At 42.3% G+C, this 15007-nt stretch overlaps 1 protein-coding gene across 4 annotated transcripts in view; it reads right to left on the reverse strand.

Moving 5' to 3' along the window:
- Positions 1–346: 346 nt before the first annotated feature.
- Positions 347–15007, reverse strand: part of NEK7 (NIMA related kinase 7) — a 91608-nt gene continuing 76947 nt past the window's right edge. For 3 of the 4 annotated variants that reach the window (XM_064147134.1, XM_064147132.1, XM_064147133.1), the window contains 2 exons: positions 10944–11057; positions 347–1366 (listed from right to left, as the gene is read on the reverse strand). In XM_064147134.1, coding sequence (XP_064003204.1) covers positions 1256–1366; positions 10944–11057 — 225 coding nt within the window. In that variant the 3' untranslated portion in view covers positions 347–1255. Of the gene's footprint in view, positions 1367–10943; positions 11058–12438; positions 12465–15007 lie in introns of all 4 variants that reach the window. The other variant, XR_010303035.1, reaches the window with a different exon arrangement.

Consider the following 15007-nt stretch of genomic DNA (forward strand, 5'->3'; position numbering starts at 1 on the left):
AAAACATTCTGAATTTTCTAATAGAGCACTTGTAAGACATTTTGCATATATATATTTGCTTCCCAAACAAGGGAGTGGCAACTTTCTCTCAAACATAAAAGCCAACGTTTACTTTTGCTAGATGTAAAACTCAGGATGCAGTATACAAACCTCAGATATTATAAAGAATATACTTTGTGTTATACTACACTATTAGATCCTTTTCAAAAGGTTTCTGTATTAAAAACAAACAAATGAAACAAAACCTCAAACATTTTAAGATTTAAATATACTGTAAGGTCATTCAAATGGTATTTAACACACACACACACACAAATATATACAAACTGTGACATACACGCAGACAGTTGGGAAGCTGTAACTTAAAGAGAGCATCTTTTAATCAGATCTTGTCATAAAGGCTGGCCTCAAAAAGAACCCTGTTTGCTACAAGAAGCATCTGCATCGTTTTCACAGCTAACTACATAGAATCCTACTGCCCCAGGCAGGTGCTGCCCCAGTCTGTTGAAATTTACCCCTTAAGTTGTCCCAGAAAACCTTCAAGAAATGTTTTACCTGCATGGTGACGGAGCAACGAAACAAAACCAGGATGTTACAAAAACTTTCACAGCCTGACAATTTTTTTCCTGAAACTGCTTTACCATCACGTTTGGTAAGCAGAGAACTAAACCCAAGGCCCATCTGCTCTTACACTAAGAACTTCAAACTACAATTCAATATAAAATACAACAACCTACTATAACAATTATGCTTCTCCTAGAACGGACACTCGAATAAAGTTAACTGTGCCGGTTCATACCTTCCATAAATTACTAACAAGGTGAGAGATTCAGACATTTTGCTTCTGGATAACAAGCCCAATATCTGTATCATGTGCAAAAGTGCAACTGTGTTTTGGAACCGAGGCCTGACTCGATACAACTTTGCTATTAAAGACAAATATATTTGAACTCGCTCAACAAAGAAAAGGAGGTGGCTCTCAGTATCTTTTAAAGCATTATCTTCAGGTATTCCAACCTGTTGTACAACTGCAAGGTAGTAAAAAATACAACACACACCCCCCCTCCCTCCCCAGAAATAAACAGGAAACAACAAAGCTTGTATATAAATTGGCTTACAACTCAAAGCATAACAGTAAGCGTCAAATAATTACATTTCTGTAACACACACACACACACACACACACAGAGATGTGGGATGATTTATTTAAAGCACTTGGTAAGTTCTGCTCTCCTCTTCGCGATCTGACGCCTGTTTAGCTGCTGGCAGTGTGTGCGTGCATACGTTTCGCTACGTCGTAGACATAAGTTATGTCTGGTCGCTTCTCTGGATCCGGGTTGATGCACATATTAACTAACTGTCGCAGCTAGGGAGACAAAACAACATGACAGCATCATTGGCTTTCTCACAAGCAGTATTTGTGCATTATCAAATTCAAATTAATAAGACTGGCAAAGATTAGCCAAACAGCAACTCCGCACGCGCTCAGCCCTCACTCTCCTCACCAGCGCTGCACACGGTTTTATGCAAGCAGCTGTGATTTTTTGCAGTGATTTCTACTGCTGTCCCAAAAAGGTGAGATTTGAGCTGCAATCCTTTTAAAATACAACCTTACATGTGCATTTAGTGCCATTCCACACCATTTAAATCCAATTTCCCGTGCTTTTGGAAGGCTTTGCCTGCAAACCCCCAGAAGGCTCAAAGTAGCGCAGGCAGAGGCCAACTGGGACTGCTTGCTCATTCATTCCTGATAGGAGAGTCAACTGCTATTGGTGCATTGCTGCATGACAGGTTCCAACAAAAGGCAGTGACCCTCCTTATAACAGAATTCACCTGCAGGACCTTCTGCTGCTAGGACCTACTAATAACCACCAGCTCAGAAAGCAACTGAACAAGTTTAGTCCACTGTAGAGTATTTAACATAAAGACTCCACCGCTGACTGTGGAAATGGCTGAACTACAAACTGTTGATAGGTTGGCCTGGATGATCTTGGTGGTCTCTTCCAACCTGGTTGATTCTATGATTCTGTAAGCTAAGGAAGCTTTACATTATGCTGGATCTGGTACTCCACTTGCCCACTGGTGGAGACATGATACCGGAACAGACCTTGAATAAATAATTGGGTCTATGTCCCAGTATCTCTTCTGAGGATTAGATTGCTGATTTATTTACTCTTCACTGAAAGGAGGACATAACTAACAAGTATGTTCATGAAAGCCTCTGTCAGGGAGTAAACAGCACTATGACTGGAAACTCCCATGTTTCTGCAAACATTGTCACCTGTTGGGCCCTCTATAGTGAATACACAGAAGAAGCAACACCAAAGAGCTTCCATATCATTACTTCACAGTATCACCAAGGTTGGAAGAGACCTCACAGACCATCAAGTCCAACCCTTTACCACAGAGCTCAAGGCTAGACCATGGCACCAAGTGCCATGTCCAATCCTGCCTTGAACAGCCCCAGGGACGGCGACTCCACCACCTCCCCGGGCAGCCCATTCCAGTGTCCAATGACTCTCTCAGTGAAGAACTTTCTCCTCACCTCCAGCCTAAATTTCCCCTGACTTCTCACTGCCTTCAGAAACTTGTGGAGTACTTGCAGGTTCTTCTTTCTTCCTTAGGGAGGAAGAAAAGATATGCCTAGGAGCTTATGACATTAGAACTTAACATATCTGGATAACCCTCTGATGGGTCACCTACTTGAAATGTACACACATCAACTGTGTGCACACATTTACTGGGTGCACCTCCTAAGGATTTTTCTAAGTGGAATACACCTGCTTCAGAGTGACTCCTTAAAAAGTTTAGTGTTTGCAAAAGCCACTTATCCAACTCTGAAACTCTTGATTTATAGGCTTTGTAGTAGCTCCTGGATGTCCTTCTAGAACTTGGGGGTTGAGAGAGAAGCAAAACAACTATGAAAAAATAACCCATCACCTCGTGACTCACCCTTCTACAGCAAATCTGGTTCAGTCTCCCTCCCAGTAATATTAAGTAGGGTTATTTTGAAAAAAATCTGTTAACATTGCAATTAAAGGTTGTGACCTCATCACTGTGCTTATTCATAAGAAACACAGATTGCACATTCAAACTTACCAGCAGAGGATTTCAGGCCTGCTTTTTATAAAAAGACTAAGGATTGTACATCACAACTATACTCCTTTCACACACCTTGAGTACTGTGTCCACTTCTGGGCCCCTCAATTCAAGAAGGATGTTGAGGTGCTGGAACATGTCCAGAGAAGGGCAACGAAGCTGGTGAGGGGCCTGGGGCACAAATCCTATCAGGAGAGGTTGAGGGAGCTGGGCCTGTTCAGCCTGGAGAAGAGAAGGCTCAGGGGTGATCTTATTACTGTCTACAACTACCTGAAAGGGCATTGTAGCCAGGTGGGGGGTGGGCTCTTCTCCCAGGCAACCAGCAACAGAACAAGGGGACACAGTCTCAAGTTGTGCCAGGGTAGGTATAGGCTGGATGTTAGGAAGAAGTTCTTCACAGAGAGAGTGATTTCCCATTGGAATGGGCTGCCCAGGGAGGTGGTGGAGGCACCGTCCCTGGGGGTCTTCAAGCAAAGACTGGATGAGGCACTTAGTGCCATGGTCTAGTTGATTGGCTAGGGCTGGGTGCTAGGTTGGACTGGATGATCTTGGAGGTCTCTTCCAACCTGGTTGATTCTATGATTCTATGAAAAGGTATTACACAGAGGTGCAGACATCAGAGAACTTGAAGCAAAAGAACAGGAAATGCAGAAGTTAAATAAATGTTGCATGCCCCCATCTAAAACTCTGTCCCTTTGCCCTTGTAGAAACCTTGCAAACTGTACACAGTGCACAGGTTGTGCACATCTAACAATACAAAGCCTATGGGACTGGACGTTTCCCTTCTTTAGCAAGACTACTGAAAATGAGATCACTCATTCTAAAGGCAGCAGTCAGGTTGCTGAATTAAAAGGAAACATCATCAGAATACACTGTAGCAGCCTTGTTAGTTGAATCTTAAATGTGCTGTGTTTATTTTGACTGCTGGGCTTACAAAACCCATCCTATTGCTTCTGGCAACCATCAAAATAAAATACAATACCACTGACAGGAAAAACTATTTGCCTGTAATAACTCCAAAACATTTAGAGACCAGAATGCTGGAAATCCTGAACTAGTGTAAGAAATAGTAATTGCCAACATGGAAAACAAATATGCAAAGCAAAACGATCTCCTGCAAAGCAGCAGGTGGAACACAATGCAAGCAACTGGCACAATGCACTAGCAGAGATGAGCTGCTTGCTATGCAACACCTCAGTTTGCACAGACAGCAAGGTTGCAGAACATCCAAAAAACTCAAGCCACAAACTGGAGTCAAGCAAGTAGACATTATGCAAAGAATACAAGCACAATTTAGCTGCAGAGTACAGTACCAAATCTTCTACATACACATTTAACTTTCTGCTCAACAGAACTACATAAAGTAAATACAGTCTTAGTAGAAGACTCTGAAAGGTTGACACCCATAAAACTATCATCAGAGGAGAAACTGAGCGTTTTCTCTCCTGTTCTTAGCACCTGTATATCAGTAAACTCATTGTAGGTGTCATGGAAGAAGTAGATCTTCAAGAAACTTATCTGTGAACAGCATAAGAAGTCTTTACCACAGGGACGCTACTTAATATCTCTCCAATCCTGGCCTGTGACTAACTGCTTTTGTTTTCTAAACTGAACTTTGTAATTTAATAACCAACTTAGGACTCCCAACTGTTTGTCATAGAATCAAACAGGTTGGAAGAGACTTTCAAGATCATCCAGTCCAACCTAGCACCCAGCCCTAGCCAGTCAACTAGACCATGGCACTAAGTGCCTCAGCCAGGCTTCTCTCTGTGAAGAACTTCCTCCTAACATCCAGCCTATACCTAAGTCATTAAACAAGAAGCCTTCCTTCAGAGTCACTCTGCTACTTGTTACAGTATATTATAATTGCAAGCTACAATAAAATGGCCAAGAGGATTCCTTGCTTAGAAAAAAACCACTGTAGCATCATTACTCAAAAGTGCATATAAGACTTTGGGTTCTATTAACCCCTTTAAGTACACCTGCAAAAACCATTCACCCATATGGTGTCAGTTGGTAGATTTTTGCAGCTTCTTGTTTTTCAGCCTAGCTGAAATGCTGACGTAGCTACAGTGGTTAGGATGCAAGAAAAGATCTATCTGAATATGATCATAGTAAGGCACAGTCACTGAATCAATTTCCCAAGAAATTTAGTTCCACAAGATGCCACAGGTGGTGAGCTGGATTCTTAAGATAACAGCAAAACTTTGTCACTAAATTATATCACAGAGTCTTAGATCTCTGTGGTCTCTTCACCCAGACAACCAGCAATAGAACAAGGGGACACAGTCTCAAGTTGTGCCAGGGGTAGTATAGGCTGGATGTTAGGAGGAAGTTGTTGCCAGAGAGAGTGATTGCCATTGGAATGAGCTGCCCAGGGAGGTGGTGGAGTCACCATCCCTGGAGGTGTTCAAGAAAAGCCTGGATGAGGCACTTAGTGCCATGGTCTAGTTGACTGGCTAGGGCTGGGTGCTAGGTTGGACTGGATGATCTTGGAGGTCTCTTCCAGCCTGGTTGATTCTATTATATTCTCTGAGTCTTAACAATTAACTGTTGGTCACTGCAAAATCCCTTTCTCCATCCCTAGTCCAGAACCTCAGCTGTAATGCAAGAATGCTGAGCTGATGTTTGGGACACCATAGAGTGATAGTGCAAGCTCCTGAGTAATTTCAGGATGCCTGAGCTTTTCTGAGGCTTGGTACTGAATGGCAGACTATGGGGAGCAAGTGCATTAATTTTGCTACACTAGATGAAAGCAGCTGCACAGGAAAGCAGTCTTTTGGGACTGAAACTGGGACCATATTTATTTCTAGGACTGTTCCTTTAACTCCTGCAGGAATATCCATTCCAATAAACCTGAAATCCATTTGTCAGTGTCTCTAGTATTAATCAAAGTGTGTGCACTTGCAGCCCAGATAGCCAACCAGATACTGGGATGCATCAGGAGAAGTGTGGCTAGCAGGGTTTTCCCCTTCTACTCTGCTCTGGTGAGACCCCACCTGGAGTACTGCATCCAGTTCTGGAGCCTCCATTACAAGAAGGATGTGGATGTGCTGGAGCTTGTCTAGAGAAGGGCCACTTGGTTGATCAGAGGGCTGGAGCAGCTCTGTTGTGAGGACAGATTGAAAGAGTTGGGGCTGTTCAGTCTGGAGAAGAAGAGGCTCCCAGGTGACCTTCTTGTGGCCTTCCAGTATCTGAAGGGAGCCTACAAAAAAAGCTGGGGAGGGACTTTTCAGGACCAGAGGGAATGGAGCAAAGCTGGAGGTGGGAAGATTCAGACTGGATGTTAGGAGGAAGTTGTTCATCATGTGAGTGGTGAGAGTCTGGAATGGGTTGCCCAGGGAGGTGGTTAAGGCCCCATCCCTGGGGTGGTTAAGGCCGGGTTGGATGAGGCTGTGGCCAGCCTGATGTAGGGTAGGGTGTCCTTGCCCATGGCAGGGGGGTTGGAGCTAGATGGTCCTTGTGGCCCCTTCCAACCCTGACTGATTCCATGATTGTATGAAATCTCGGCTGCAGCAGGAGAGCCTGGCAGTACCGTGGGAAGAGGCTCCAGGATTCTCAAGTCAGGACTACCATTAGAGATGGAGTAGTTTATTATTTAGCACAGACTGGCCAACAGGCAGAGCAGTGCTGGAGGGACCTCTTGTTGCGTTCCCCAAGCTGCAAAGTTGTTTGGCTGCTTATTTGTTCTTAACCTCCTCTGTGCATTTAGCACAATGACTGTCTTTAGCCTGGAGCTTAGCCTGACACGGGAGCAGCGGGACACAATTTCTTCAACTTTGGCAGGCTTTTCAGCTATGAAATAAATAATTACCATTCAGGTCAGGAGAAGGAGGAGAGAGAAAGATAGAAATATGACAGACAAGTATTTTGCATTGTTAGCCTGCTGAAAAGAGAAATTTTCACAGAGGACATTTTGGATGAGAAAAAACAAAACTATTCCTAGTCTGCATTTAGAGACCTTGAAGCTTTGTTTCAGTATTACTCTCAAGATCTTCTGCTGGCAAATTACACTACCACTGTGTACCTGCTGGCATATCTGGGGAGGAGCTTAGCTGTGAACTTCAGAAGTACACCTCAAAGGGAAGACTTTCAAACTTCATCTATCATGAAAGCAACGTGATACTAATATTAGCTGACAAGATTTTAAAGAGTATTGATTGGGGATGGCTAGGGAGCTCCAGCTTTGAGTTCCCTACAGCAGAACAGCTTTCAGTAAATGCTGAATACTCATCCTCAATATCCAAAGTTTTTAACTATTTGAAAATCTCTGCTTGTGACCCTAGTGCCAAAACAACAGTTTGTGGAAATGCATCTTTGACTATTAGGATTTATAATTAGAAGAGTTTCTAATCAGAACCTCCCTTGTCCTACTGGCCACACTGTTCCTGATCCAGGCCAGGATGCCATTGGCTCTCTTGGCCACCTGGGCACACTGCTGCCTCATCTTCAGCTGCTATCTACCAGTACCCCCAGGTCCCTTTCTTCTTGGCTGCTCTCCAGCCATTCTGTCCCCAACCTATAGCGCTGCTTGGGGTTGTTGTGGCCGAAGTGCAGAACCCTGAACTTGGCCTTGTTAAATCTCATCCCATTGGCCTCTGCCCACCCATCCAGCCTATCAAGCTCCCTCTGCAGGGCTCTCCTACCCTCCAACAGTTCCACACCTGTTCCTAGCTTGGTGTCATCTGCAAACTTACTGATGACTAATGCCTGCACTGCATCTCTAGTTTCATTAGGCTTAATTTTGTTTTATATGGAAGATACACAGGACTTTCTGCAATGTTTTGGCATCAGCATGTTAAAAATTTCAGGCAGAGAAAGGCAGCTATGATTAGATTTGCAATCTAGCAATATTAAGATTTTGTTTTTCTCTAAAAGTCTGAAAAAAAAAAATTATCCACTTGTCCATCTGCATTAAAGTGCAATTTGCTGTAACACTGTTCTCTGAGGACACAGATCACAGGATCACAGCATGTTAGGGATTGGAAAGGACCCAAGGAGATCATCAAGTCCAACCGCCTGCCAGAGCAGGACAATCTTATCTAACACAGATCACACAGGAACACATTCACACAGGCCTTGAAAGTCTCCAGGGAAGAAGACTCCACAACCTCTCCGGGGAGCCTGTTTCAGTGCTCTGTGACCCTTGCAGTAAAGAAGTTCCCCCTTGTGTTGAGGCGGAACTTCTTTTGCTACCATTTACACCCATTGCTCCTTGTCCTATCCTAGGGAGCAAGTGAGCAGAGCCTGTCCCCCACTCCTGGCAGCCTTCAGATACTTATAAACATTTATCAAGTCCCCTCTAAGTCTTCTCTTTTCCAGACTAAAAAGTCCCAAGTCTCTCAGCCTCTCCTCATAAGACATATCCTCCAGTCCCCTAATCATCCCTGAACAAGTTGTTCACTTGTTTGTTTCTATATTTTTATAGTTCATGCCATCACAGTGGGTTCTTTTATACAAGTGAAAACAAAAATAAAGGCTTCATTTATTCGTTAACTGCACTAAAATAATCTACTTTCCCACATACCTTAGTGAAGACACAAGTCCTTGTAACAGAACATAAAAAAATCTTCCCATTACTGTCTCTGTGATTGATTATTTCTTCAGGTAACTATCTTCATACCTGTTATCTTAGCTCCTGTTCTCTAATTATGTTTTTAAAACCCATTTGTGTGTTTTGCAACTGACTGCCTTACCCAAGGTGCAGAAGTACGTGGCTGCATTGAAAGAAAGAGAACATACCATGTTGTGCTCTGCATCTGGTTTCAACGCTAGCAACTACACAGATGCAAGCAAAAGATGGAATCTCTTTCCCCATCCAAACTCCAAGACCTTCTATCTGGGCCAGACTTTGATATTTGCCCCTTGGCTGGGAATTCGCATCTCCAACTTCACACTTAGCTGCAGCGAAGTAGCCCTGCAGGCAGGCCAACTTCAACGAACCACTAGTGGTATCATCATTAAAACCCTGCTGAAGGTCACCATGGAAACCGCCTGCTGAGGCTTCGCTGCTGCACTCGGCATCTCCTAATCAGCTACCATGTGAAATGCAAATTCAGACAGTCTGAAAATTAGTCAAGAAGAATAGAGGATGAGGATGCAGATATGTGAAATATTCATGCGCTTCATGGAAAAAGGAAGACAGCATGAATGACACAACAAAGAACGGCCCCTGACATTCTCCCTATCATTTTGCATTATTGTTCACACCCTACTGTATTTCTAGGCCTCCAGTTCAGAAGTTGGTTACAGGAACTGCCATATTTACAGTCTGCAATAAATCATCATAGTAATTAAAAAAGGCCGAGGTAAAATGACTAATCGGAAAGCCCACAACAGAGCTGGAGCGTGTACACTACACAACAGATCACTATTTCGTCCTCTGTAATGCCATTGAATTCTCTTTTTAAGTCCAGTTGGTTTCATAAGAAAAAAGGGGGGGGGGGGGGAAACTGGCACTAGAAATAGCAAACAGCACAAAACATTGGGCAGGAATTCGTTAGCGGTTCGATCGCTTCGTACATGAGAAAATTTAAGGTCCAGAATTCCAGTCCTTGCTCTATAAATGAAGCTGCACAACGCTTTGGGTTTATTAAAAGTATTTTGGTGCTGGTGTTTTATTTGCGTGTTCAAAGTAACCTTTAATCCACGGAGGCTGAATTCAATTAGAACCGGTTACTAATGCGCCTCCTTTGGTTTACAGCCTCTATCAGTTTGCCCTGTTCTTTTCCAAGCGGGGAAGCGTTTCAGAACTGGCATCTCAGAACATTCACAAGCAAGCATTTGTTATTTTTTTCACCCTGTTACAGTCAGAAAAAAATATTTGTTTCCCTTTCTTTTCATTTTACAGCTTAAAAACGCAAGCGTCCCTCCTTAAACGCATTAACGATGCTACAGAACTGTTACTGATCACCTTAAAGCAAGCACTGCTGCGATGTGCCTGAGTATGTTGCTCTAATTCAATTATGCCTGTCTATATTTCTCTGCAATTTACTATTAATGTTGTCAGCCACTCTTGCAAAAGAGCTGCCCTTCAACTGCACCGAGCGGCACGCTGCAGCTTCGTAACGCAAGCAAATGGGAACTAAACAATTAATTTTTACTGGGGGGGCCACACCGTATCTATTGCAATGCAAGCCCCTAAAGACATCAGGCTGGTGTGCTAATTTACTGTGCGCCGTCAACTCGCAGAGCTGCGCTTTTAGAGCACGCCACAGATGTACAACTCAATCCCATTCTGGCACACAGAACACATCACTGCGCGTTCCGGGAAAGCGGCTCGGTGTACTTGTGAGGAAGCTCAAGGAAATTAAGCAGCTAACAGTATGAGCTTTCCCCCTGTTAGTCACCCCAAATTTAAAACTGAATCCGAGACTTGTTTTGACAGGAAGATTTGAGAGAGTTCAACAAGCAAACATTTTACTAACGCATCTTCGACTATTAGGATTTATAATTAGAAGAGTTTCTAATCAGAACCTTCCTTGTCCTGCTGGCCACACTGCTCCTGATCCAGGCCAGGATGCCACGGGCTTTCCTGGCCACCTAGGCACACTGCTGGCTCATGTTCAGCTACTATCTACCAGGACCACCAGGTCCCTTTCTGCCTGGCTGCTCTCCAGCCACTCTGTCCCCAGCCTGTAGTGCTGCTTGGAGTTGTCGTGGCTTAAGTGTAGAACTCTGCACTTGGCCTTGTTAAATCTCCTCCCATTGGCCTCTGCCCATCCATCCAGCCTGTCATAACATATGGGTTATGCCCATAAATCACACAAGCTCCTTAACTTCCCCTGAAGTGTGCCAGCTTACAGAAGCTGAGGATCTAGCCCACGAAAAGGAAAATGACTTACTTCCTCCGAGTAGTGATCTGAAGGGAGAGGTGGGTAGTCACACTGTTCTATCTTCTTGCACAGGGAGTACAAGTTCATTTTGTCACCATAAAAAGGGCTCTGCAGTGCAGCCATCTGTTGAAAGAAAATGTAGAGTTCTCTTTTCTGGTTTTAAGTGGTTTTCATAAAATCTAATACTAACAAACCAAAAGTGACTTAACAACTTTCAACTCTCTGCTTGGAAAGATGACAGTGCTAAAAACAGAAGTTCTCAGGCTATTATTGTAACCAGTGTGTGGTGTTCTTCTGTGTCACACAATGGTTACCTGTCACAACCCTTATGTTGCAATATTTGAACTGTATAGCATTAGAGTTTTATTAATAGATTATGAGGACAAACTGAGTAGTTTCCAGTCCTGCTGTGAGCATGTCCCCTTTGTAGCACAAGGAAGACAAAAGCCAACCCAAATCCCACAATGCCACTATCTCCAGAAGATCTTTTGGAAGCAAACATGTAATTTACTTGAAAGCATCACCTGAACTGAAGCAATACCACATTTTGATAATGCTGGATAACAGCAGTAGATTTTGTAACCTACCATAGCTATTACACTAGACTTCAGAGCAGATGGGCTTTTTTTCAAGCTAAAGGTAGCATCTATACTTCCAAAAGAACCCCCAAACTCAAAAGCTTCATTATTTAGTGTATCTGAAAACACTTTAGGGAAAAAAAAACCCTTAAACACCTTAAAACCCCATCAGAACCCTGACTGATTCTACGATCAGAAGTGCAGAGCTGGCAGCCTTGACTCTAATTTACAGTTATAATACAAAACTAAGAATATCCATTGGAGAGCACTTCCATAAATGATCAGCTTAAAACCAGCGTTAAGCAAACCTGTGTTTTATTTCCAACGTTACAACTTGACATTTCAGGTGGAAACCAAAGGCTACGGTTAGCAGGCTTACAAATTCCAAACTTCATTTAAAACCTCTCCCTTCTGTTCAAAGCCTTCTGAGTCTTTGAACCGCAGCAGCACGAGCGCTGCTTTGAGCGCAGAGCTGCCCCAAAGTCAGTCACCCTTTTCTACATGTGCTAATAAGTTTGATTTTGGAAGGACAATGTGTACATTCCCCAGACAGGCAGAGTGTATGTGAAACACGCTAGTCCATGCTGTGCTACTCAGTGAGCTTCAGCAGGGACAGGACAAGCTGAAAATGGCTCTCATCTGTCTTGTGGTCTTCCAGATAGCAATTTAACTCTTTCGTGCCTAAATGATATCACTGGGAGGAAACCTATGAAGAAGATTACTAAAACACTCTCACATTTACTTGACCTCTTTAAAAAGTGCTTTCAAATACTTCAGTTCTTTTTCCTATCTCTTTCAAGCAAAAATACATTTTAAAGCTCCCGAAGCAAATCCCCATCCTGCAGCTCCATCCTACACTCCTAGCAAAAATTCTGTATTACCAAACTAACGTCAGGTTTTGTACCCAATGTGGCATTGTCTCTTACCTTAAACAGAATGTTAAAAATGCAAGCTAAAGACCAAAACACAAAGAGAGAAGACAGGAGAGAAAGGGAAAAAAAAAACATAAAGAGAGAAGAAAAATCAACTGCAGGGTCTGTATGCATGCAGAAACTCTACATAAATGCACGGATACTCATTTTTGTACTCTAGGTGTTCATTAAAAAGTACTTTTGTCTGAATGCTGCCGAGTGTTAAAAAAAAATCCTGAATGTCCCCTAAGGAGTTAAAACAGGAATACTATATTTTCATGCATCTCCTGCTTTGACAGATGAAAAATGTCAACTGTCCTGTTTTTATTTTCAAGCTTTTGCACTATTCATCTGGTTCATTAGTGCATCTCGCTGCTGCCCCTGACAGCTGCTCGCCCTCTCCTCCCAGCAGCTGAATTTTTCAGGCTAATTTGATCCTCCACACTGAGACGATCGCTAGAATGATTGACTTGCTCCCTGACCTCCAGGGTCTGACTTTCCTGATTAGTATTCTGGGGGTGTCTGAGGGACGAAAGCCCACTGTCTGTCTTCAGGGCTGGTGGCAGCTCCCTCTCTTATTTTTTTTTTCCCTTTCTTTCCCCCCCACCCCCCCCTTCTTTTTTTTTTTTTTTTTTTGAACTGTAAGCCACCAACCTACAACCCTGTAAGGATGCAATTGCTACGCTGAACAATAAAAGGAAATGTGTAAGACCTACTTTTCCATGTAAAGGTCCATGTAGCAAAAGCACAGCATCTTGATTTTAATTAGTAAAGTCTACTTTGTTGCATATCAATTAAAACTCCAGTGGTGGTGGTGGTTTTTTTTGGAGGTTTTAGTAATACCTTGGGCTCTACAAATAAAATCAGACCTTAAAAATCTACTTTTAATAATCTTACTGTTGAATAATAGATTGAAATATAAATTAGAAACACTTGGGGTTTGGTTTTAAATGTACATTATAGCAAAGCAGCCTAAACTTACATTTAAATGTAACTGAACAGAGTTTAGCTGCAATTAAGCATTTATTGAGGAGGGATAAACATGTCACAGCTTTTCTCCAATTAGGCTGGAGAGAATCCAGAGCACTTATCAACACGAAATCAATATAATAAAAACACACTAATATGCAGGCAATAAACATCACAAAAAGACACCAAGAACTAAACTGCCTGGATAATAAAAATACCATAAAGCCCACAGATGGCTTGATGAGCCTTAAGTGATCGCTCTCAAATAACTAAAAAGGAGGGAAATGGTAATCATTTTGCATCTATTGTACCTCAAATTCCAAAATTACACCTCAAGGATTAAAAATTAAATACAAATAATCCCCCACGACCTTCAACAAAACCAAAACCAACCCCAAACACCTGATAGGTTGCAGAATCAATTAAATGGGATAAATGCACTGCTAAAGAAATTAAAAGCTACGGTTGAAGATGCTGCCAAATACTACAGCTGTAACATACATAGCAGCAATAAGTATGCTATGAGTTTATTCTTGTGATAAGGGGGAAAAAAAAACCCTAATAACAATGTATCAACTTAAATACCATCCTGGCAAAGCTTCTGAAATAAATAAATGGAATTTAAAGGTGTTAATGAATGGAACTGATTTTTTTTTTAGCTATTTTGAAATTATTTAATGGATTAATGAAACAAAAATTAACATTCACATAGGTGTCCAATATACTGCATCAGCAACAAAGCAGCAAGCTCAAAAAAAAACCACCCAAAAAACCTTTAGGAAAGTGCTATTTTTTTTTAATCCAGCAATTTTGATTCATATGAGATAGAAGAAAATGACCATTTAAACGTGGTTATTTCATAGAATAATTATTCAAGGGTTTTAGTAGTCTCCAGATGGAAAAAAAAGTCCTCAAGAAAAGCAATGAGTAGTAAAAGTGAAATATTCTCATCTACCTTGATGGTATTTTGAGGCTCCAGCTTGCACAAGTGTGTAAGGCAGAGCACAGAAAGCGGTGGCATTTGCCACAGACATTACTAAGGAAGGCAAATACGAGATTAAGTTTCAGTTCAGCATTTGAACTTCTTAATACCTGCCATCAGGTATCACTCTTCATTCCTGTGGATTGTTCTCCAGACTCAGAAGCAATAGCTCTACACAGACCTGTGAACTCTGCACAAGTGCAATATAGCTCTTCTGCCCTTTTAACCCTTAAAGAAATATTAGTGCTAGCCAGGATGCTGGTGCCACTGGAGACAACCCACCTAAGCCAGCAGTAACATAAAATTTTAAGAGGCTGACAATGTTTGCTGCAAAACCCTAAACTAACAGAAGGTGCAGAACCTGTTGAGCATGTGTTCTGCTGGCTCACTGAGGCAGGTGGCTTCTAGGTAAATGGAAAGTGAGTTGGGTATGTTAACCTTTAACTGAGCACAGCTACAATGACTTCAGTACTACTACTGAGGGAAGTGAGTTTGTTTCCTGCAGCTTTCAACATTAGTATTCATTTTTTTCATTAAGAGATGATATGCAAACCCTAAAGACTCCTACATCTACCTGTTCTTCACACCTTCATTTGCTTCAATTTGTCCTGTATCTTTATTTTCTCAGAATAC

This window comes from Pogoniulus pusillus, chromosome 8 (genome assembly GCF_015220805.1).
Source record: "Pogoniulus pusillus isolate bPogPus1 chromosome 8, bPogPus1.pri, whole genome shotgun sequence".
Taxonomy (NCBI): domain Eukaryota; kingdom Metazoa; phylum Chordata; class Aves; order Piciformes; family Lybiidae; genus Pogoniulus; species Pogoniulus pusillus.